At 35.5% G+C, this 25,408-nt stretch overlaps 1 protein-coding gene across 1 annotated transcript; it reads right to left on the reverse strand.

Moving 5' to 3' along the window:
* Nucleotides 1-24,285, reverse strand: LOC140743265 (uncharacterized). The gene is made up of 2 exons (XM_073074416.1): nt 24,229-24,285; nt 1-1,513 (listed from the first exon to the last, which is right to left on the reverse strand). Exons 1-2 carry the CDS (start codon nt 24,241-24,243, stop codon nt 71-73), a joined length of 1,458 nt encoding a protein of 485 aa, XP_072930517.1. The 5' UTR covers nt 24,244-24,285; the 3' UTR covers nt 1-70.
* Nucleotides 24,286-25,408: the final 1,123 nt, after the last annotated feature.

Consider the following 25,408-nt stretch of genomic DNA (forward strand, 5'->3'; position numbering starts at 1 on the left):
TTTTTGGTTTTTGGATTTATTTGTCCATTACTAAAAAAAAGTTACTGCGTACGTAATTTTATGTAAACGTCTAGTATGGTTTGAAGTTGGGAGGTCCGTATGTTTCGTGGGGTACTCCTTGACTAGTGGAGATCGCGCTTGCGTCGTAACCAGATGCTGCTTCCGAGCTGACAGTGCTTGAAGATATGCCGCTGCCTGACGAACCGAAAATACTCTCCAACTCAACACCAGACGAGTGGGATTCAGAACCAACTGTGCTCAAACTAACTGCTGGACCAGGAGTGTAGTGGCTGCTGAATGAGCCGGACCCTTGGCTTCCCGCCTCAGATGCGACTCCTCCGAAAGCGCTACCTGAAGAACCAGTCGAAGAAACAGCGTAGGCGCCTTCAGAAATGCCGGGTCCGCTTTGCCCTAATGAAGAACCAAATTCGCTAGAGCTGCTACCACCGCTAACCACTTCGCTTGCACCGCTTGATCCAGATCCCTTAACACCTTCAAAGTACCCACTGGTTCCTAGACCAGAGTACGAACCCGAGGCGCTTCCCTTGTTGTAGTCGTTCACAATATTGTTGATCACGGCCTGGGAGTCTTGTTTGTTGTTGTACTTGATGAAGAAAACTTCAGGTTTCGTAGGTGGTTTAGGTTCGATTTTAGGCAAGACGACGTTTTGGGCGTCTTCGGGTTTTTTAACGAGGACGTATACAATAGTCTTCTCTTCATTTTGTTGTTGGACAGGAATAAATTGAGGTGCAGCAGCCGGTTGGGAGGGAGTCTTAATGAAGATAATTTTGTAGTGTTTCTGAGGAGGAGGCAAGACGATAGGTTGGCGATGTTTTGGAATTTCGGGTTCTTCGGGAGCGGCGTGTACGTAGAAATGTTTGTAAATTTGAGGTGGTTGGTGTATTACATGTTTGTAGTAATCTTGGTATTTCTGCACTGCCGAGGATTGGTAGTCGTTAGAAGTTTGATATTGGTTGAAATAGCCACTTCCACCTAGCTGGCTGGGTTGAGTGCCACTGATACCGGAACCTCCAGTTTGGTAATAGCTGCCGGATTGACCGTTTTGTGCGAATCCCTGGAAGCTACCTTGATTCGCAGAGCCAGTCGCGATTCCATTAAAGTTGTAGCCTGAACTGGCGACAGGTTGGGTGTTATAGTTGAATCCAGCACCGCTTGGAGTTCCTTGGGTGTTGTAGTTGAAACTGCCGGTGCCTTGGTTGTAGTTGAAACCGGTACTGGATCCAGACGTGGAATATCCGATATCAGGGCTGGCAGTGACGCCACTGCCAGAGCTGCCGGAGCCGATAGAGAATCCTGAGCCAGTGGAGCCGCTGCCGAAGCTAATGCCGGATCCAGTACTACCGGTCCCCACGGTGCTGCCGCTGGAGAGACCAGAGCTGTACCTGCTGCCGCCGATCTGATGGGATGGCACTCCGTACGACGTCTCCGGTACTTTGTAGTGGTAGCCGAGACCGACGTCTGCCGATACTACTCCCAGGGAGAGCGCGATCACCTGGAATGGGTGACAAACAAGTTATTTAATACATTCAAGAAAATGTTAGGGTTTTGTTTGCTAACAATCGCTCTGCTTTGACATCTCGTTCGATCGGATGAAAATTTAATAGTTGATTAGTAAGTTTGTAAAAGATTTAATTTTATAAGTACAAATTATACAAATATTCGTACAATTACCATCATTAAATTTGATAAAACATATTTTTATTTGTTTTTAGAACAAATTATCCTTGTGAAATCTTATTCTGTGATGTCTTATTTCCATCGTCGTGGAGACACTCCCTAGCACAGACAAAGGAAATAAATAAATTCCTAGTAAACTTTTAATAAGTCCATCGACGTGACCACAGTATAAGTATCCATACCGTATTCTATCTTACGCACGCACGGAACGCAACTTATACCTACGCGCCTTGATTTCGGTATGCACTCGGCGTACGAACAGGCGCGAATGTGCCGCCGGGATGAGCGTTCAGTGTGACGGTTTTTAGGGAGTGTTTTTTTATTTAAACAATTATATAGCGTGTGTACTAGCAGGTACCAACATGATTTGTTTCTTTTATAAAAGATTGGTATTTCGATTTTTACCGAGCAAAATACCTGGATTCATAAATAAATAAATAGGGCGAATGATCATTTAGCAAAAGCTATTCTCGTTGAACATGAACAATTTATAAATACACTTTTCATACCTACTAATTTGCAACTTATTTATTATAACTTGTTAATTTTAAAATAAAAAGGTAAGTCAACTTCTCGCCTACTAAGGAGCGGCTATGCAAAGGCTAAATTATAATATTTACAATAAAAAAACTAGAGAATATCAGACGTAATTAATATACTGTAGGCGCGTAGCCCTAACGTGAACTCTCGCCCAGCGCCCATGTAGGTATATAATTCAAGGACAGGGGCGAGTTACAATACTGTATAGATACCTTATACTGTGACGTAACCCTCCTACCTATACCTAGTCCTTAAAACGACTAAACTAACAAATAAAAAAGTACGTGTTGTATTTTACCTATCTGAGACAAATCTGATACCAATGCCCAGTGTTGGGACAGTAATGGGTTTATACTAAGGCAATAATTTATCGTTTGAAAGTTATAGTTATTTAAAGGAGATATTTAGGCTGATGTGTAGAATTTGTAACATGATATTATTCATCGAGTTCAAAGTTTGAACTTCAGGTAATTGTGCATAAATAGTTTTGCCTAGAAAGGTGTGTGTATTAGATATTATTAACAGGTACGAATGGTAAGTACCTAAAGTACGCAAATCTAGCATCTGGAGTCTATTCATTTCTTTCACCTGCGTCCGCTGGTCTCAGACATAATGACATAATCCCTACAGTTATGTTTGAATACGTCTATTTAGACCGGTTGCGTCCAAACTTGTTGGTCGGTGTTGCAACACTTCTCTTGGTACCTTGTATATTCCAAGGAATGCCTAGAGCCGTAATAGCATACTCTAGTGTGTCCCAACCTTTTCAATGGGCGATCCCCTTAGTCATAGATTAGTAAAGATTACTCACTCCTAACAAGAAAATGTACCCAGTTTTGAGAATTGAAATAGATGCGTAAAAACGTTTTGCCACGTCTCCGTGCTAAAATGTCCCTAAAATATTTGAAGTAATTATTTATTTATTATGTAAATTACGCAGTATTATTTATGTATTCGTGAATTTTCTCTCAAATTTTTTTATTTGTCAAGAATTCAAAAAAAGAACTTACTAATAAGCCGTTTGTGGCTTCATTCAATTTCAAGGCGGCGAAGTATCTTTACTAATCTATGCCCTTAGTATGTAAATTCACGATCTCCTATCCTGTTCCCCTTTCCCCCTATCCTGGACCCTTTTGTTAAATTTTACTGCAGCATTGTTCTGATCTGAGAATCATGTTACTGTTAATTATGCCATATAATGTTGTAGTATTATTTGAAAATAAATATTTCTTTCTTTCTTTCTTTCTTTCTTTCTTTCTGTTTAACGGTTTGCTTTTACGTTTCGTACGAAATAAATTATAAACGGTGCCCTTATAGGATCACTCATGCGTCACAACCAGTTTGCTACGAAACTTGGCCAAATGGCCAAATTTGGCAAACTGTATAGTGGCATATCAAATAAAAGAGCTTGTAGGGATCTTAAAATCTCAAATATATTTTTGTTATAGGCCTAAATATTTTTAAAGTTATTCAAGAAAGAAGACGAAATTTGTTCATTTAATTTGAAGAACAATTTTGAAAAACTGTATGTATTACAGGAAAACGCATGAGAAGCCTATGTTCTTAAAGAAATCATACCTAGTATATAATATTATACGGATCTTATTTAACATATCGCCGAATATAACCCGATACGAAGCGTTATTCGATTATAATGGAAACGTAATCATCATAATTTATTCACACTATACATCTTGACAATTTGATGATAACATGGCTGAATGAACTTAGAAATCTTATTTTCTAAGTACAACTAATATTTTATGAGTAAGTAAACCGAGTTGTCTGTATGTGTTGACAAATTAAAATGCATGAAGTATTAATGTTTATGAATAAAATTATCGAAATAAATTAATTATTCGCAACTTACTATAACCGATATTAAAAATCCTTATCGAAAATATATAGTAGCTGTTAGTTTAAGTGATTATTATAACAAATAGTAAATGCGATCAATTAGAATAATTATGTATACAAATAAATTATGTGCTAATGTATTATTCGTGACTCCACAAATCTTTATTTACTGTAATACTTACTCATTTATTGAAATATCGTTTTTAGCAAAGCGTAGATTTTTTTTGAAAAGAGTTTGCCTAGATATGTTTCAGTATCTGGTATATAAAATATATCGCGTCAATATTATTTTTGAAAATCAATTATAAATATATTGACCATACAAGAATGCAAGGTCAATGTTTACGCGGATTTAGAATTGTTATGTAGCTAATGTGATCATACTTTTCGATTTAGGGAGGATACCTTTTACGCTTTTAGGATACCTTTTTTTGTTTACGAGGGGGAAACCTTCAAAAGGTACCCGTGCCGTGGGAGCGACACAGGGTTATGTGGGATGTTTACCGCACTAAAACCCTCCCGGTGGCCGTCCTCTACGTTGCCAAGAGGACTCCAGGATCTCCTACGGAACGCAACTGGAGTCCTCTGAACGCGTTGCCCCTTCGGGCTCCACCCAGGTGAGCTCCAGGACTCGCCACACCGTCTGGTGTTTACGACAGTATGCGACCACACACACCGCCATCCTTCCCAGAGTTGCTTACCGGACGGCTCGACCTCCCAATCTTGCCGCCCGCAACCCCGGCAGCCCCCTTTAGCCCTTTTAGGATACCTGCCCCGCCGTTCCGTGGCAGGTTACAATAACACATTTTTTTTTTCATATATAATTCAGTCAAAAATACATACCTATGCAAGATTTGACGCAATGAAATTAATTTGAGCTGATGAATATCAAGTTAAGATAGATGTTAATGTATGACCCATAGATTATATTTTGTAATTAGTACACAGAATAAGTTGTTTTCTTTTATTAATTATATTTATTATCCATTTGCATGCATCGTGTTTTTGTCTAAAATGCGGTGTCCGTGAGATGGTATTGAGGCACCAGTGACAGATTAATATATGTACCCTGTATTACAACACTTCTCTTGGAAGGTACCTTATCAAAACGTAAATTATATTAAACCTTGTATCATAGAATGCCTAAAGTGGTAAAAGCTTACCACTATTTATTTTACTTGATACACCAAACTTAGCTGTGACAAGTAAACTGTTTGACTTTAGGTATAGACTAAAATACCCATGAGTTCTTTACGATTTGCAAGCGTCTCGCTTCGACAAGTAATAATGGGCACATCAAACAGCGCTCATTGCATACAAAACCTATAATTTGGCCAAACAAAACGTTTGTACAATGCCAAGGTGAAATGCCGTGTTACCTCACGATGCACCGTAGTAAGTGAAAGACTGTTACTATTACGTAACTTGACCATGACTTGGGTTAACGAACTTTGACTAGCAATGAACCACTGAGGAAAGCCATCTTTTGGTAAATCTAAGGCGTACTAAGAATACTTTGATAGAAATTCGTTAATTAGATGCGCCGATCGTTTATGATAACAGTTAATTTTATTAATACCGATTACTGCCGGATTAAAGTAAATTTTATCAATGACTAACGTATTTTCTCATTAAAATAAACAAGGTTTGATTACGATCTTAGACTTAACGATGAATAATATTATTTCGCTAAAATAAAAAAAAGTTTCTTTTTTATTTATTAAAAAGGAATTTTGACACGAACGCGCTCATCGTTTCACAAAACCGACAGGTTCGATGAATGTCTGTAATATTTGAAAACTTTGAATTTGAAATCTGTCTGGCCGGGGATCGAACACGGTACCCTTTGCGCGTCAGTTGGTACGGCATACGTGAGTCATCATCTTAAAATACCAAATTAAAATAGCATAAATGAAAATTAACTTGGCTGACCCAAGCTTAGAAGGATATCAAAATTAATACACATATGATATTTTACTATTTCATACATGCGTGAAAACCCTATGTGTTTTGTATTTTCCCAAAATATTGGGAAATACACTAACGTGTCATTGCTTTAAGTGTGATTAGCCGGATGTTGTGGATCATTGTATGATGATGGATTTGCCTACTTTTGTCAATTGCGTCCTTTAATTAATAAAATTAGCACGTATCAATGAAGTATTATGTCAGACTTGATGCTGAGATTATATACATTCCACAGGTTTGATGCCAGGTCAAGCGGACATTTCTGTGATGGATTCTATTTTCTGTACTGAGCCTTGGGGCTTTATATTCTTTTTAATAACTCAGTGGCCCCACTATAGAGATAATTCTTAAGTGATTTGGAGTGTAAAGACGTAATGTAAAGTGTCGCCCCATTTTAAGTTTCATTATCCCAGTGCTGGACGTGTGCCTTAGAGTAAGAGGGGTTCAAACCACTGTTCACCGCACTGGCCCATCGGGAATTGGTAGATTATATTGACATTTGAAGTTTTTTTAGACTTTTCCTCATCATGTTTTCCTTCACTTCACTGTTGAATGTGATAATAATTGTTTTTCTAGTTAATTTTGAAACATGTCTATTGTCTGTATTTAGCGGCCGAGTTTCTATAACGAGTATACACACTATTAGTAGTTTCTAAGCTGCCACGCAGCAATTAGTGGTAGCAAACTAAGGAAAACTTAATCCGGAAAGCCTCTACCGTGTGTTCGCTTACAGGTTAGGTCCATCTAACTGAAGCTAAAATCAATATGACGGTTCGACTTCGCAGACAAAGCTGGTACCGGCCTTTGTGTGCGGACTTAGGGAGTGTTAATACTTTTCTATGCGAATCGGTTATAGGTAACGTTTATAAACAATTTTTTATTTACCGAAGATTGTAAGAAGAAATCGTCAAATATCAAATGTGTTTTGAAGGTGGTAGGACCCTCTGTGGTTCGACTTCGGCGACACCATCGCCACACCTATTTCTACCTAATAACAGCAGTGTTCCGTTTTGGAGAGTGTGGTATGGGAGACAGACTTTTCCGAGGCGTTCCAGCTTAGTCCTCAGGGGTAGCGGTGCATCTGTGGCCGACCTCAGGTAGGAATATTTAATCCTATCTGGGGTTGATTACAGATGTCCATGGGCGGAAGTAGCCACTTACCATCAGGTGTACTCCATGCTCGTCTGCTACTCCAATATTATAAAAAATAAAAAATGTCGATCTTAGGTAGGCAAAACATTGGATAGATTGATTATTATTAATAAAGGGTGTAAATAAGAGTTGAAAAGATAAAGGAACCACAAAGGGTTCTACCACCTTAAAATCTTCATCTACTAATCTACTTCTGAATCTGACTGTACATACATATGTTTGTGGGTACGTCTCATTCTTTGGTATGCCCTATTGGATTTTAGCATGAGGTTTCGCTGGATTCGCTGAATTGCGTAACTTCAAGCTATATTTTTAAGCAGTCAGGGTTTTTGTTCTTATAACGTATCTTATAACGTTCTTATGACGTAGTTAGACTTCATATGGATTGGATCCTTTTCGTTCAACTATGTCCAATTATTCCTAGTTAAAGTTGCTTGCGGATATGTATGGGCAGACCCTAAGCCCTTTGTTGCCATTCAGAGTTGTAATAATGGTCTGCAACATATAGAAACTAGACAGCATAAGCCAGTTCGGACGCTAGTGAATTATTTGCATTAGTTTTGATGGAAGTTCGTATGGATTAAATAGTACGTTAGTTTTGGAAATGTACGCTGTAACTATAACAAACTCTGTTGTTATGTAGGTAGGATTACGCTAGGTAGGATTTGTCTGGCGTATTGACTGAGCTAGAGTGCTTTTGAACTGTAGCAGCTAGTTTTGTACTAGTACTAGCAGTTTTCATTAGAATAAATATTAAATTATAATGTTTTATTGCATATAACGTTCTATTGGCTTAGAGTAAACTCTCTTCAGATAAATTTTACCGCCCAACGTAACATAGGTATAATTTGAAATATGTACAATACGTACATACATACCTAGATACGTTTATGTTTACTGATTTTTATATAAAAGCTAATTCAGGTAAAATGCAATACCTTAATGTGACGTAATACCAATGTAAGTAGATTAGCGTGAAAAATGACTTCATACACTGTCATAAATTTATCAGCGTAACACAAGCTTCACTTGTTTTCATCAGTACTTCCTACCTGCCCCTATTGATGTCTGGGATCGCTTAATCATGGTTGTGGTTAATACACTTTAGAACCATATGGCTAGATTTTTATAACATTATAAATAAGTTTGAAATCAGTACAATTCTCTACGTTACTAGGATCCACCATTAAGGAAACCGCAAATTAACATTTAATATTTGTATACAGACATAGACCCGGATCTCAGATAACGTTAGAAAATAAATTTTACTCGAACATAAATACTAATAAATATCATGAAACCGACCAATATTTTCGACAGTAATTTGCATAAACTACGTGTTTGTTATTTAAGAAACTTGTATAATATTGTGTTTATTTTTGTAGAAATATAGCGTGGGGTCTATGTATACGAGTATATGGTGGCTATTGGGTTTGCTACACAATTAACACATAATTTAAATACACATGAGTTTTGTTTTATATTAGATACGCTAGTGTTAAATGGTAATAATTACTCGAAGGCATTATACAGGATGAGCAAATACAGTCCAGTTGTTTTAAAAAAGGCATTATTTCTTAGATGTTCAGGCTGAAATTCAGAATTCAAGTATGCCATGTGCATGTACCATGTACTTGTATTTATATGTATAAAAACAAATGTAGTATTGAAGGAGAACATCGTAAGAAAATCTACGTATCTGAAGATAATTAAATTTGATACGGAATCACATTCTCGTGTCACAATGTTAGTTACCGTACTCCTCCGAAACGGATTTACCAATTTTCACCAAATTTCACCAAATTGCATATTCAGTAGGTTCGAGAATCGGCTACTATCTATTTTTATACGCCTAAGTGATAAGGGTTGTTCACCCTTAACACTTTTTTAATTATATGGTGACGCAACGTTTGCCGAGTCAGCTAGTATTTTAATATAATATTAATAATAATCGTAATAATAGTAACTGAAAAAATAACATTTTAATTTTCAAACTACTTTGGAACGTTATTTTAGCCGATTCTATGATAAAATTGTAAAACCATGCATGATATATTATAATAGCTGACAGGTTTTTAAGATAGTATTTATAATGTATCTACAAGATACGTTAACCTTTACACTTTAAAAATATACCTATTCAAAGCAAGATTTCTTGATAATTAAAATTCAAAAAAGAAGAAAAGTTGTTCTCTCGTGTTGTTATCCTAAATAAAAGATTTTATTTAATGTTTTATCTGTATCACATAAAAGCGTCTCTATAACTGACTTCAAAAAGGTGGTTCTGTATTCGACCAATTTTTTTTTTAAATTATTTTAGTATTATTTAGGAAACATACAATACAACATGAAACTTAAAAATAGGTTATAATACTAGTTCACATATCAGTAAAGTTTCCACTAATATCTTATTCATTAAAATAGTGGTAAGAGACGACTATTGGAGCGCTATGTATGTGTGTAAGTTTGTATGTCCGCGATTTCCTCAAAAACCACATAATACGATATATGTATAGTAACTGTAGTTATTTAATAAAACTATAGATATGTATATAAACAACATTCTAAACTAAACTATATATATTATACACCTAAATAAAAAACTTTATAAAAATACTAACTATAATTAAATATAATAGGCTTCATCCAAATTGTTGTCCTTCGGAAGAGTTCCCAAAACACTGGCGACATTACCCCGCTGAATAGCTAAGCTAATTCTCTGTCCGAGGTAAGCGCCAGCCCTTTGGTCATTGGTGCACTCGATCAATCGCTTGGAAAGATGTTTATAGAAAGATCGAGCGTCAGAACCCCACGGTCCCATTGTCTCCACGCCAAACGGCAAAAATATGTAGTCTCTACTGAGACTTGCATACTTCTGCAGTTTGCGTATCTCAGCGTCGGTAGCCACAACACCAGCTGCCCTTGATGATAACGTAAGATGGGACGGTGCCAGTGTGTCAACGCACGTAGCATTCCACACAAGACACCTCCCATTCTTCCACGGTATCAATGTCAAACCGTCAGGCCTCCTGCCATCGTCACGCACAACACCGTTCGGCTCTAATTGAGCCGGTACGTTGACGGTAGCAAGAGCCCTGCGGATGACATCATTCAAGGAAGCGTGGCGCGATTGGCGACCGGCGCTGCGCCGACAAGAGAGTCCGTGGTGTCCCAAGTGGTCTACCAGAACTCCACAAGGACAACAATGTGGATGATTTAAAGTTAAACCCGGTCGCAGGCTGACAGCAATAGAAAAAGACGTGTTATCCAAAACTGTACCAAGATTACTCGACGGAATTGCATGTAACCAAAACCCCGACTCTTTGACAGAAACAGCCAGAAGACGAGCACGCTCAGCAGAACATGTACTTGAGTCTAATAAACTAGTATGAGTCTTTCTGCAGAGCGGCTCGTCCCAGAGTCTTTGAACTGTCAAGTCTAAAGGAGGGGATACGCCAGGGCAAGCTTCGGACCACGCGTCCCTAGCCTCCGCACAGTACGAGATTTCTGTACGGCCTAAAGATGCATTTGTAATTTTTTGAAAAAGAGAACTCGTACTGTGAACAGAAGACAGGAAAGCAGGTAAAGCAACCGATGAAGCTTTCCTGATCCCGAGACCTCCAAAACGTATAGGTAAGGAGGCCTAGGACCAGGATCGATCATCTAAGTTGCAATTTAAAATATTTGATAATGTACCCAAAATTTGAGAATCCAAAAATGACAGTAAATATAAAAATTTCCAAGCCGGACAACATCTTAAAAAATATGTAAATTTCGGAACGAAAATACAGAATCGAATAATTTGATATGCCATGTGAATTTTGATTTTTCCTAAACGTTCAGAAACAATATCAAATTTTGATAATAGTTCATCGAAAAAAGGTGGAATAGAATCTTCTAATACGGGAGAGCCCAGGAGACGAAGCGATTTTTTATCTACAATTTTTAGATCGGGGGACAATGAATAAAATTTGTTTAAAACTATTTCTCTTCCAGTAGCAGGTAACAATTCCGAAATAAAGAGTTCGCATTTTGAAAAATTTAATTCCAATCCAATTGATTTTAAAATATTTAAAAGGTAATTAAAATCCTCAAAAACACCAGTAGCATCGCCTCCTAAAGTCCCGTCATCAAGATACCACATGTTTAATTTGGAATTTAGTTTCGAAATGATAGGATGAATGGCTAAACTAAAAATGGCCGGCCCAAGTGGATCCCCCTGTTGACAGCCGACCGCAGACTCAATTAAATTATTTCTGTATAATAGGTGTGATGGAGCACCGTAGCATTGAAATAAATATGGGTAAACTTCCGGAATAACTGTTTTTATTTCTTCCAACAAAATGCTACGGTCGACAGAGTTGACGCATTTTTGACATCAACCTTCAGAACAACATCACCACCGTTAATTAGAAAGCTTCTAAGGCTGTGAACAGCTGCCTCGCAACCTCCCTTCGAACCGAAACCTAATTGTAAAGGTTGAAACTTTTTTTCCAGTGTGGGGAGGACATGCCTACAACATACCTTAGAAGCTATTCTCCTTAAAGTATTACCAACGGCAATTGGACGTATACTCCCGTCTTTCTTTTTTAGGGCGCATAAATTTGCACCATGCAATTTGGAGTCGCCGGTCGCGCCGCACACAAGATCTTTAAAGTGTTGTGGCGTTAAGGCATCCAAACCACCAGCAGAGCCATTTTTGAATGTCATAATCGCCCCATAAACATCTTTATGCGAAACGGTCAGGGAAGGAACATTTAAAGGTGAAGAACATCCAAGAAGTAAAGGAGAACTTGGTGATGGGTGTTTGCTCCGAAGGGCTGAAAGTGTTTCTGAAGAATCGGGGGCGACAACATCATTTGAGAAAAGGAGAGTGGAAGCGCCTTTAATATCTCCGTCGCTAATTTTCCTTTTAACGGTGTGAAAAATGGATGATGAACGAAGTGGCTGTTTTGTTTCTAACACATTATTAAAATTAGATCTCAAGCAATTATTTTTAATTTTTTGTGTGATAGAGGTTTTTTTTGTTAAAGGATCGGTAGCGGCATGTAAAATGTTAAAAGAAAATGTCAAATACTGCTCCCAATAATGTGTAGAATTTTCCTTTATAATTCCTATTAATTAAATGTGACAATTTTGTTGCAACGGATATACGAGCACCTTTTGGAATGCGTTTCACAATTGGAGTAGAGGTTTTTAATTTATACAAATATGTATTTCCAAAAAGGCTCTTCATTGTAATTTTGATCAGAAAGAGATTGAGTAGGTGAGTCAACTAAAGAATTACTTAAAATTGTATTAATGGATTGGGAAGCTTTATGACACTTGCTAATATGAATATTAAGGCCTCTACGACCTTTGAAGTATTTAATTTGAGAGCAGTGGGGGCATTGAAGGAAATCAAATGACGTGTCGCCAGAATGGTTACAAAACCCCGATGCATTGCTTGGCCCAGGTACCTGCGACATGAATTCAAATTATATAAAATCTAAAATAATTATACTACCTAATTTTAAAATAACATTATTAAAATTAATTAATAAAATGATACAATTATAATAAAACTATGAATAGAAAAATTAAACTATGTTTATTTATGAAAAATAAGACTAAAATTTGTTGGTACCTAATATTAAAATAGACAGTAATTAGCATGTATGTACACAACAACACTAAATGTCTTTATCACAGAGACTGAACCAAAATGCACTTCCAGGTCAAAATGTGGAGGAACTTTTGGTAAGAGTACATCATTGGTAGTGTATTGGCACTGATGTGGCTTTTTAGAGCCATCTGCACTGCTCTCACTGTTCTTAAATACCTTTGCACAAAAAATCGACATTCAGTGGTATGTTTTCTTATTTTTTTTTTTCAAAATATGAGATTCTCAAAACCATATAGCGTTTTTCCGCACTATTTATTCACTCGTATTTTCTCTTTTGGGTAAAATTTCAGTCCATAATTCCACAATTTTAACAAAATTGAAGAAAAAATATTTTATACGTTTGGCAACGTCAACGTCAATTCAAATAAAATAATGTATAGTAACTTGTTTGTAATTTAGTGTTTGTCTATCCGTTTGTCTCCAAATAATTTTACTGAAAATTTCGAATTTATAACAACGGCTTTAAATGTATTTCATTGTGATATATTCATAAAAAAATATTAGGCGAGCCAAAACGTGTCTAAATTACTATTTATATAATAAATTAATTACAAAAAATTCGGACGTCCTGCTTTTTTAAACCTAATTTGTTGAATAATTTTAAAATCATAGGTAGGTATGTGTATAAGTTTATATTATAGTTTATTTGTACTTAAGAACCATTAGCAACAATCAATCTTAACGAATTTTAGACTGCTAAAGTTCGAAATTCGACAATTTAGATAGCTAAATATCGTCAAAATTCTTTTGATAAATATTGGCTTAGATTGATTGTTACTGACGTTTGTAAATCAGCTATGAAAATTAATACGAAAAATAAGATTTCTTTACAAACCCCTTAATATGAGTTTTTACGTTTTTACAAAAAATACTGTTTTTATATTTGTTGCGTATTTGCCATAGATTAGTAAAGATACTTCGCCGCCTTGAAATTGAATAAAGCCACAAACGGCTTATTTTAGTAAGTTCTTATTTTGAATTCTTGACAAATAAAAACATTTTTAGAGAAAATTTAAGAATAAATAACTAATAATGCGTAAAATACGTAATAAATAAATAATTATTTCAAATATTTTAGGGACATTTTAGCACGGAGACGTGGCAAAACTTTTTTACGCAACTATTTCATTTCTCAAAACTGGGTACATTTTCTTGTTAGGAGTGCCCATACATTTCCAATCAGCGCCCCCAGCGGCCTGTATCCGAACTGATTGGAAATATATGGGAAATGTGTAAAAAACAAAAACAGTGATTTTTTAAAAAACTCATGCTAACGGTACAGATGCAAACGAAGCCACAGGCAGCTCGTTAGTCTATATCTTGACATCAATTGGTATTACAAATATTTAACTTTGCCCAATATTCTGCAGGCAAATATGCTGATGCACTCGTGAGAATTATGCAATGCCAAAAAAAAGGTTTGTGTTCGGGTCATCCTTTTTGGCAACGAGACAGTAAATATTGGCGAGAGGCTATTTTCTAAGTATTATGTCTAGATAGCCATTTTGAACTTTGGTAAATACTTTTCCACTCCCACGATAATTCTATGTAGCTCGATCTGAATACCTCTTGATCGAATAATTCAAAAAATGGGTAATTTTAACCTTTATTTTCTAAACTCCCGCGCATTAGTGTTTCGAGTTAAATATCTAAGCAGGGCCAGTTTTTAGAAATAGTTTTCTGTTTTTTTATTTATTTTAAATGTGAAAGTCTTATTTAACGACATTAATATTGATATCGTGCAAATAAGTCTATGACTTAGGTATGAGTATAGAAAATAAAATAGAAAAATATACCATTAAAATAAATGATTTAACTCATACACTTATTAATCAATATCCCTTTTTATAGGCTTAACAGAGGAAGTTGTCTACCAAAATACCAAAATCATGACGTCAAAGCCGATCAACTATTGGCTACGATTGCTTGAAAAGCGTCTAATCTTACTGGGGGGCTAGCCATGTTACAAACTTTGCATTCTATTCGTTTTCTATTCTATTCGTTAGCAAGTTTCATTCTACATATACGATAAGTATATGGTTAGCGATCACATTTAATATCAATGTGCCGTCAAATACAATATCGTCTGGTTTCTACACCAGCCAAAATACCTACATGGTAATGATTAATTATTTAATAGTAATATTAAAATATAACATCATAATATACATAAAAAATATACCATATTTTATAGTACATGTATTTTGTTAATTAAAACTATTTGCAAAAACTAAACTTAATAATGTCTATGAACGGTAACTATGGTGATTGGTGATTGTTTACAAAGAGCATACAAATTATTGTTTATAGCGATATTACTAATGACAGTAACAGCGATTGCATGTAATTTGTGATGTGACCAAAAGAAAATATCTGGACGTCCAACTTCGTAAAATTTACTGGCTCATGGCACGAATGTCTTTCAGCAACAAACTTGACTACTACAAAGTCATACTAAAACCGATATGGTCATATGGATCTAAGCTTTGGAGAACCGCATCCAACTCAAACTTGGACATCACACAACGCTTCCAATCGAAAATGCTTCGCATAATAGCTGATGCCGCAGAGACAACAGGGAAAGAGGAAGTGACAAATAAACTAAAATCATATACTCGTCATATAAGGACACCCCAATGGGCTTGCTAGTGAGCTTATGAAATCCACCCGCACTTTTAAGCTCATCAAAAGGAGAGCTACTCAGGATCTTCTCCCATCGTAGGAGCGGCTTCCGAGGAGGCAATAATTATAAATGGGTATGTCACTGGGTGTATACCATACATGCCATCTCAACAAATAAACCTCATAACTACCAGCTTTATGCCTAGACAGGGAGATTGCAGAGAAACAGGAGATAATAATGAAAAAAAGGATACGGATATTAATATTATATTTTTCTTTTAAGATTTAAATAAATTGTTTAGTTACAAGTAAATTTATTATGAGAAGGATTAATAATGATTCAATAAAACAGTTAAACTGAGACAATATTTTTATTTAAGCACTGGAATAACTCAAAGTTCTATCATATCTACTTATCTATTGTATTATATGTTCATATTAATTTAAAATAGAAAAACGTCCGTGCAATTCATTTCTATAATATTTTAGGATACACTAGTTATAGAGAGCCATATTCAAATTTCAACAAATTTAAAGTAGGTATACATTTTCAAATGATCAAAAGTAATTAAAGTCTATAATGCAGTGATAGCGCGTAGTGAAGTGACAAACAGCTGATACAGAATTCGCCATTTTATTAGCGTTTACGTTTTCTACAGGGTCGGCGCGATCGCTCACTATGACATTTATCTTAGAATACGCTTCGCTAACAAATTTGACAAAAAAATCAAAAGGTTGTCAATAGGTTGTCAAAGGTTGTCATTTGTATGGAAAAAAGCAATGACATGGGCATTGTAGAATCGCTAGCGTTCTATTCTATCGTGTAACTTGGCTACGACTTTTCTACTTCGCTATTTTGATCACGTGATCATTGATAATTTCATACATTTTAGCGTTTCTATAGCGTTTCTACAGCGCAAGCGACTGTAGAATGTCAACTTGGCTAGCCCCCCTGTTATCGCAACAGACGAAACTGATGTTAAACTGCTCATCGACTATATTTATCATTATTTTTCGAATAAAATCAAATCGCTCCTCGATTGATCAAAATTTAAATTGGACGCCCAAGTGGAAAGAGATTAAGCTGAGGAGCTTAAGCTTCAATATAGTCTACGTGACTATCGCTACCTAGTATAGTAACAATATAGTATAGCTATAGTTTTAATATTTGGAGGTGGTAGAACCATTTGTGGTTCGACTCCGGCGGCACCAACGCCACACCTATTTCTGCCTAATAACAGCAGTGTTGAGCGCTGCTGTGTTCCGGTTTGAAGGGTGTGGTAAGGGAGACAGACTTTTCCGAGACATTCCGGCTTAGTCCTCAGGGGTAGCGGCGCATCTGTGGCCGACCTCAGGTAGGAATATCTAATCCTATCGGGGGTTGAATACAGATGTCCATGGGCGGCAGTGGCCACTTACCGTCGGGTGGACTGCATGCTCGTCTGCTACTCTTATATAAAAAAAATAAGTATTTTCATCATATATTCGACGCCACTTCAAAGGTACAGTCAGCTTCAGTAGTAGATGAGCAGATCAAAATTGCAAAAATACTTATATACATAAAAAATACATCATAATTCAAATCACCTTCAAATTATGATATAAACAGCACGTCAAATATTGAAAAAATGTCATTGTCCCAAATCATCGAGTCATCGATCCTTACGCAATATACCACGAAACTGATAGTACAAGGATAGTTACATAATTGTGTTAATGCGGTGTATAAACTTGACATTTTGACGTAATGTCATCGATGCGTTCGGCTCAATAATAAACTTTCGGCCGGTTGACCGTGAACGCAGTTAAGGCAGATGATACATCGGCGACTCAGTACGCGTTGCGTTTGTATGGCGTTTTTATTAAGTTGTTCTATTAATGGAATTTTATAATACATTTTGAAGTAATTTCCGTTGAACAATAATTTTGTTTTTTTTTTTTAAATACGAGTAAGTTTATACACGTCAAATTAAGTTTTAAAACAATAATCGGAAGCTATTAAAACACGTGGAAACATTAATAATTATTTTTATCATATAAAGCGTTCTAACGTAGTTATCAGAGGGCTATTTTTGGGCAGAAGGGAATTTTTAAAGGGCTACCCTTTTTTTTTTGGTTACGAGGGGGAAACCTTCAAAAGGTACCCTATGCCGTGGGAGCGGCACAGGGTTATGTGGAATTCTTACCGCACTAAAACCCCCCCGGTGGCCGTCCTCGGCGCTGCGTAGAGGACACCGGGATCTCCAAAGGAACGCAACCGGAGTGTTAAAGGGCTACCCTATTTTGATTGTAAAAAAAGAGTTGCATGCAGTTTTATTTGAAAAAAAATTAAAAAAAAAATACAACCGACTTCTATGTCACTACAAAGTAAAAAATAATTCAAATAAATGTTGGTTTAGTACATATTTCTGAAGTCGGCGCTCATATTAGACACGCTGTTTACATCGTTATCCAACGAAACACGTGTTGGTGGTGGTATGTATGGTGGTGTATATTTTTAATTTTTGCATCTGCATGCATCCTTTGAGGGAGGGAGGGTGGTACATACTGCATGGTTTAAAATTACCATCATACATATTTGTAGCGGATTGTTGCGAAATAGTTTTAATGTTAACTTAATAGCATGGATTTCCGCAAAGTAACGCCTGATACAATTAACTATTTTATATCGAAGTAATTTATTTCAAAAATAAATTGTGCTGTTGAGTTTTCCATATTGTGGCCTGCCTTATCGGCCACCTGTTTCTACATGGATGTGGTTTTGGGTAGTTTCATGGCAAAGGTTCCATCCGTTTCATGATAAAATATAAATTAATGAGTAGGGTGTGATATTCCGGTATCCCCTGCCTGTCGTAAGAGGCGACTAAAAGGGGGCTTCTGGGGTCGTGGGTGGCAAGAGTGGGAGCTCGAACCGCCCAACCAACGGCCCCGGGAAGGACGGCGGTATGTGTGGTCGCATACCGTCGTACGCACCAGACGGTGCGGTGAGCGATAAGCTCACCTGGGCGGAGCCCGACGGGGTAATGCGCTAAGAGGACTCCGGTTGCGTTCCTTTGGAGATCCCAGAGTCCTCTACGCAGCGCTGAGGACGGCCACCGGGGGGGTTTTAGTGCGGTTAGAGTCCCACATAACCCTGTGTCGCACCCAAGGCATCGGGTACCTTTTGAAGGTTTCCCCCTCGTCAACAAAAAAAAAAGGGTGTGATATTCAGCCTTCTTTTATGTTATGGAGATAATGAGTTCCTTAAAATTTTAAATTGGTATTTAATGATACGAAATTTTAAATAGTTAATTACAAAAAAAGATGTACCTTTTTATACAATATAGGATCCATAGGATAGTCCATGGAAATCTGTTGTCATACCCAGACAAGATTTGATTTTTATTTTAGGTCCCCCCTGAGGAATAATCTGAGATGCCTCGGAAAAGTACGTTTCTTTAACCACATTCTACCATTATCTTATTAGGCAAAGAGAGCTGAGGTGATGTGCCGCCCGAGTCGAGTAACAGAGCATTACAACCTTCTAATTAATAATGTTTCTTTTAATTTTTGTGGGCCGATTAGTAAAAAACACAATATGCGATTATATTATTACAATCGAAGTGAAGGGGTTAAAACTAAAACGTACAGTACCTAAGTATATACATATTGTATATACTATAACTTTATATGTCATTATTATGTCTGATTAGATCAAACGAAGCACATCCAAAATAAAATAAATCATTGATTACATAAACGACTAATAAATGCAATAGTAGTAATAATACGACAGCAATAATATATGAGAGATGTTATTACCACAAGTAGATTCAACAAAAATAGAGATGTTGCAACCACCTTGACATTATGGAACTATATCCATATGACAACCAAAAAAACATTTCCGGGTAGTACGAAGGATCAAGGTTTGGTAAATTTATTGCTTGCAGCCGATGTCTATAATTTACACAAAAATACGTCTTACAAAAAAGGCTCAGTACTCGCCGGCGTTCATATTGAGTAACTTCCGGATCATTGTTTCCCGTTTAATTTATTATTATTGACAGGCTATCATGTTTTTGTTAATAAACATTTCCGAATTAACGATTTATTGTTAGTATTTAAATATAAAATCTTTATTTCATATTTGTATCCTCGAACTTCAAAAAGTCGGCGGATTGACGAGATATTCTTACAGAATATTGAAACATACATTGCATACTCTACATTTTTCCATGGGAAATATTAGGCAACCATAGGGAGTGAAGGCGGTTTAGAGAGAATAGGGAATCGACGACAAAGCGGAAAGGATTAGGCGGTGAAAGCCTAGTGGTATTAACTTCGGTGTTTGATATCAGTTCAGTCCGGGTTGAACTTCTAAGATGAATCTCTAGTTAATTGAACTTTGTGCATATTGAAAATGTATTATCACATGGTTTTAAAGAAAGTACCAATTCGAAAGTACGTGAAAAACGTAGATACGTTTATGTCATGATTCATGTCATCATAAATGATCGAAATTATTTTTAAAATAAATAACGCAGACACGAAGCCGTGTCGTGGGAATCTACGAAGTGAATCGTAAAATATCACTATACTGCCTTGTGTTGTAACGCGACATAAATATTGTGTATTTGTGTTTAAGGCCTGGCAGTCAATAAAATCATGTCAACACATTTAGAATAAAAATGGTTTTCGATCATAAATACCTACTCATTTATGCCAAATTTATTACACGTTTGTAATAAATTATAGATAATAATACTGATTAAATCTTTAAAATATAATGATAAATCAGCATCAGTAGAAAATGTTAACTTTTTATCTTTTTAATTACATTTCAGTTTATTTTATCAACTTTTAGGATCCGGTTTTGTGTTATAGATTTTATTTACTTGTTTTGTTTTATTTTAAAGAAATAATTTACATACTAATATCAAGTGAATAAATTAATTCAGCGCAGCAAATGTTATAAACAACTACTAATCACATATTATTTATAAACTTCACAACATATTTTAAAATATTTTTTTACATATAATGTTTTATTATTTTTATTATATTGGTCAGTCGAAATACTAAAAATGTGAGTAACTATTATAATAACGACTAATTAGGGCACCGTATCAAAAGGGGAAAAACGGGGTCCTATTATAAATGCTCCGTTGTCTATCACAGGTTCTATGACTTTTTTATAATATAGGAGTAGCAGACGAGCATGCAGTACACCTGATGGTAAATGGATACTGCCACTTATGGACATCTGTGATCAACTACAGATCGGTCACAGATTCGCAGCCCTGAGGACTGAGCTGGACCCCTCGCAAAAGAATGTCTCCCTTACCATACCCTTCAAACCAGAACACAGCAGCACTTAACATTGCTGTTAAGAGGCAGAAATAGGTGTGGTGGTGGTGCCGCCGGAGTCGAACCACAAATAGTTTTACCACCTTTACTTAAATGAATGCCTGTAATATATATCAATATAATTGAATTTTTTACAGAGTGTGGTTTACTTTGACCGCAAAAATGACATAATCTAAAATAAAATAGTTTTGAAATAAAGGGGGTTCATGTATGTACTGTACAAGTAAGCGGGATTTTTCGGTTTAAGTATTTTTGAATTATTAGATGAACCGAATGACCTTATATTTCGTACTTCAATTGTACTTATATTGCTGCTGTGATAGTAAATACTAAAAGTGACTAAAAATAGTACGGAACCCACAATATGCGCTGTTCGACTCAGTACATTATTTAGCTGGTAACCAACAACGCCAAATATTTTAGTGTTGATTTTCTTAGCTACTTTATACGCGGCTGTACACGAAGTTTGAATGTCAAGTATGTGGCTTATATGTCTAGCATTTTTTCCAAGAAGAGAAAAAAAACTAGTGTGATGTAACAGGTATGTCACACATCCGTGTGTTAAAATCACATCCTAGGTTTATTTTTTGTGTTGGGAAAATCCGGATTAAAAAACGTTGCAAACGGATTATTAGTATTATTTTTGGATTGTATTAGAAGTGGCTAAGGTGAAAAGGTTACCGACGAAGATATTGAGAGTTTGGATAAGGCTTACCTATAGATAAGTAAGCCTTATCTGGGGTTTCAAGTTATATTAGAGCTACATAAAACTGATCATGCGTTGATTAAAGATTAACATATAAATTAGTAAAAAGATTAGTATAAAGATGTTTAACCAACGCATCTACGAGTATAATTTATGTAAATGGAGACCTACTGATTATTTATGACTTTTACACAATTTAATGCTTAAAACGTAATCACGTTACGGTTTTTTTTAAATTAATTACCAAAAATTTTACGTTTGGTTATTAATTTAGTCCTCAGGTTCGCTTTTACTACGGCCAAAACAGTTTTTGGTTTATAAGTAAGTGTTAAAGTTTTGATGAGGTCTGTTTTGAATCTTTTACATTTTTCGTACAAAGTCTACAATACACCCACCAACTACCAAAAAGCTTGTGTATTTATATGATACTAGCTGACCCGACAAACGTTGTGTTGCAATATAAATAAAAAAATGTTAAGAGTGGACAACCCTTATCACTTAGGGTTATGAAAAATAGTTAGTAGCCGATTCTCAGACCTACTGAATATGCATATAAAATTTGGTGAAAATCGGTAAAGCCGTTTCGGAGGAGTGTGGTAACTAAAATTGTGACACGAGAATTTTATATATAAGATTAATGTATAGGATCCCGATGATTACTATTCACTGCTAGTCAAGTCAACTAGTTCACAAATGGGAAAAATAGCGATAAAGGTCCTAAATATCAGACATAGATCATTCAATTCAGAATGACATATAGAAAAATATTTCTCAATACTTTATAACCAAAATAAAATGTATAAGAAGGATATTATTGCTAAATCAAAAATTATTATCAGTTAAGGAATCTAAAAATATGAGGAAATCTACAATAATAATTTCCGAGTTCACGGAACTTTACCTCTATTATTTATGCTACCACTATTATATATCTCATATTTTAGGAGCTTTTCTCTCTATCTCTATTTTATATCATTTTGAACTTGTTGATTAGACCATGCCTACCATCACATCTGTAACCTGCGTATAAAATGGATTCTTTCACGCTGAAAATAGGTGCAACGGTGGCACCTCTCTGATCGAATCGTACCCTCTTTTAACGTAGCCTGGTTTGGACGTTTTGAATGCTGTTGTGACCAAAAATCAGTTTCCAAACTTGCCTGTTTTCATATGCTAGCTTGGTAGCTGAACCAATTGTGGTGAATCTCAACTATTACACAGAAATCCGAGTTCCAGACGAAGGCACTTAAATTATATTATACTAGCTGACCCGGCAAACTTTGTATCGCCTCAAAATCTATTTATCAAATATATTTCATATAAAATATTGCCTATGTTTCTCGTGGATAATGTAGCTGTCAACTGATGAAAGAATTTTTAAAATCGGTCAGTAGTTTTTGAGCCTATTCATTACAACCAAACAAACAAACAAAGTTTTCCTCTTTATAATATTAGTATAGATATAAGTATAAGTATAGATTACCAAGATCTTGCACGGTTATTAAATAGATTAAAGCATTTTAATGTTATTAAATAACTATACCGAGCTAAATAATGACGATCTTATATTAACTATTAAGAATACGTACGAATCCTATAAATTCCAACATTATTTTACCGATAACGTAACAATAGGCGAGTGGGCGTTAAGTCTTTAACCCTGGTTTTAACGCCGAGGTATCAAGCGAGACGATTTATAGACCTCTAATAGTTCTATAAAACAATTAATCACCATATACAGACGAGTGGTTTGGTATCTACGGTGTTTAACTTTTTGAGGTGATTTTTTTCACGGTCGTAATGATAAAGGTGTTATGCTTTTTTAATCGTTTATAAATGAGTTATAATTGCATTTACATTACATTAGCAAACGTATGTATAATTACAATAATATGTAGTTGTTATTATTATTATTTAGCTCATATTTTACTTCATTACTAAAAATAATTATTTTTATGCTTTAAAAAAGTTTATTTTATAATTTTAAAAGTCAGCAATTTTGACTTTATGGGACTATACAAATATAGAACTTAAGTACGATAAATATAGTATACTTCTGTTACGAATTCGTATAATTTCGTAGTATCAAACCGATCGATCCTTATGTAACGATATAATAACATTGTGTTAAATAATTCTTGTATCAAATTTATGAAATAGTTTCTTTGAAATCTTCACTTAAAATTTTGCCAACTCATAATTTAAAATTACACGAAATCACATACATGTATTAACGTTTACTTATCGTAATTTAAAACTTTTAATTATTTATTATTATTCACATCAATATGTAATTAGTAAATTATTATTCTCGCTTAGCGCACACTTAAACCAATCGCGTTACGCGTATTTCAAATTAAATTCGTTATGAAGCACAAAAACACAATTATCTTGAATTACATTATATAGTAAAGTTCCCGTGGAATGTCGATATTTGTCACTTTATAAAACTAATCATGAATTATTATAATTTATAGATTCAGAATCACCGAAATTTAATTCAATTAAAAACTCAAGTAAAAACGAAAACAAGATAGAATAACAAAATCTATTTAACTCTCCGCGAACTTTCAACGGGCACTTCACTGCACAGAACTCAGTGTAAGTTACACAAAATTACATTACACGATTAAGTGTAATTTACACTGAGAGTGTATAACAAGGTACGCACCCAAATCGTGTACATGTTGAGGTTGCAGCGTCCGAGTGTCGCGACCGGGTCCTCGGGTCGCTTATATACCAGTTGCGTTTATCTGACGAAATTCTGGTCCATCCGACACCGGGCAAGTACAAGGCCATGGTACAAAGATTCTCGCCGGAACCGGTAATAGACGAAATTTCGAAGCATCAGTCTTTAATTATTGGTTGGCTCACAAATATCGCAGTGAAGATGATTAGGAATGTTGATTACTGTTTGGATAAGTAAAAAGTGTATGTCCAAAGGTGATTTATGATAAACAAGAGAAGCTTTTTGTATATTCAAAGAAAATTAGCGGCGATTAATCTTGTATTACGTCTATTACGATTCAAGAGATAGAGCCCTGTGACAGACGGACAGACAGCGGAGACAGTATTGTTCCGTTTTTACCCTTTGGATACGGAACCCTAAAATATTCCCACTATAAACGAAGTGCGTTGTGTGCTATGTTCGCTGCATGGCACATGTAAAATGGAATTTGCTGAAAGTTAATCGAATCTGTGTATTTTGTCTATTTTTATAATTCATTTCTTTTATTTAGGGGAAAAAGACAATATAGACACTAGGCTTCCACGTACACAGAAATAAATGAGTAGGGACACAAAAATACCTAGATCCTGATCATAAATCCAAATTTCAATATGTTTGTCTGCTCAAAATCGAACCCGGTACTTTTGCCTCATCTATTAGGATGTAAATATATTGTAAACTTCTGTCTTCTTCAGGTTTGACAGAACTTTAACACAAATACGGAAGCTTTTACAAAAAGCAATATAAGTTTAATTTACTCCAGAAATAATAAGAATTCCTATATTATTACCAAAAAATAGTATGCAATATCAAAACAGTGGAGGCTCATAATGAAGTGTATTAAAATAAATTGAGATTAATTTATTTAAACGACAGCTGACGTACATTGGAAGGTCACCTGCATTGCATATGAGTATGAGTAATATTAAGGAATTCCTCTGTTATACCCAAAAGTACACCAGCAGAACTGGGGATTTCTTTTTGTATTAAAAAAACAGGGGAATACCTCATAGTTCTTATTTATTCAATGCTAATTATTCATATGTATGTTAAGGCGAAGATAATTCACTACAAAAGTAAAAAAAATGTATGTTTCTAAGCCTCCAATGTATGTACTGATGAA

The sequence above is a fragment of the Epargyreus clarus genome, unplaced genomic scaffold (assembly GCF_041222505.1).
Source record: "Epargyreus clarus isolate Ecla_fem2 unplaced genomic scaffold, WU_Ecla_fem_2.2 ptg000007l, whole genome shotgun sequence".
Taxonomy (NCBI): Eukaryota; Metazoa; Arthropoda; class Insecta; order Lepidoptera; family Hesperiidae; genus Epargyreus; species Epargyreus clarus.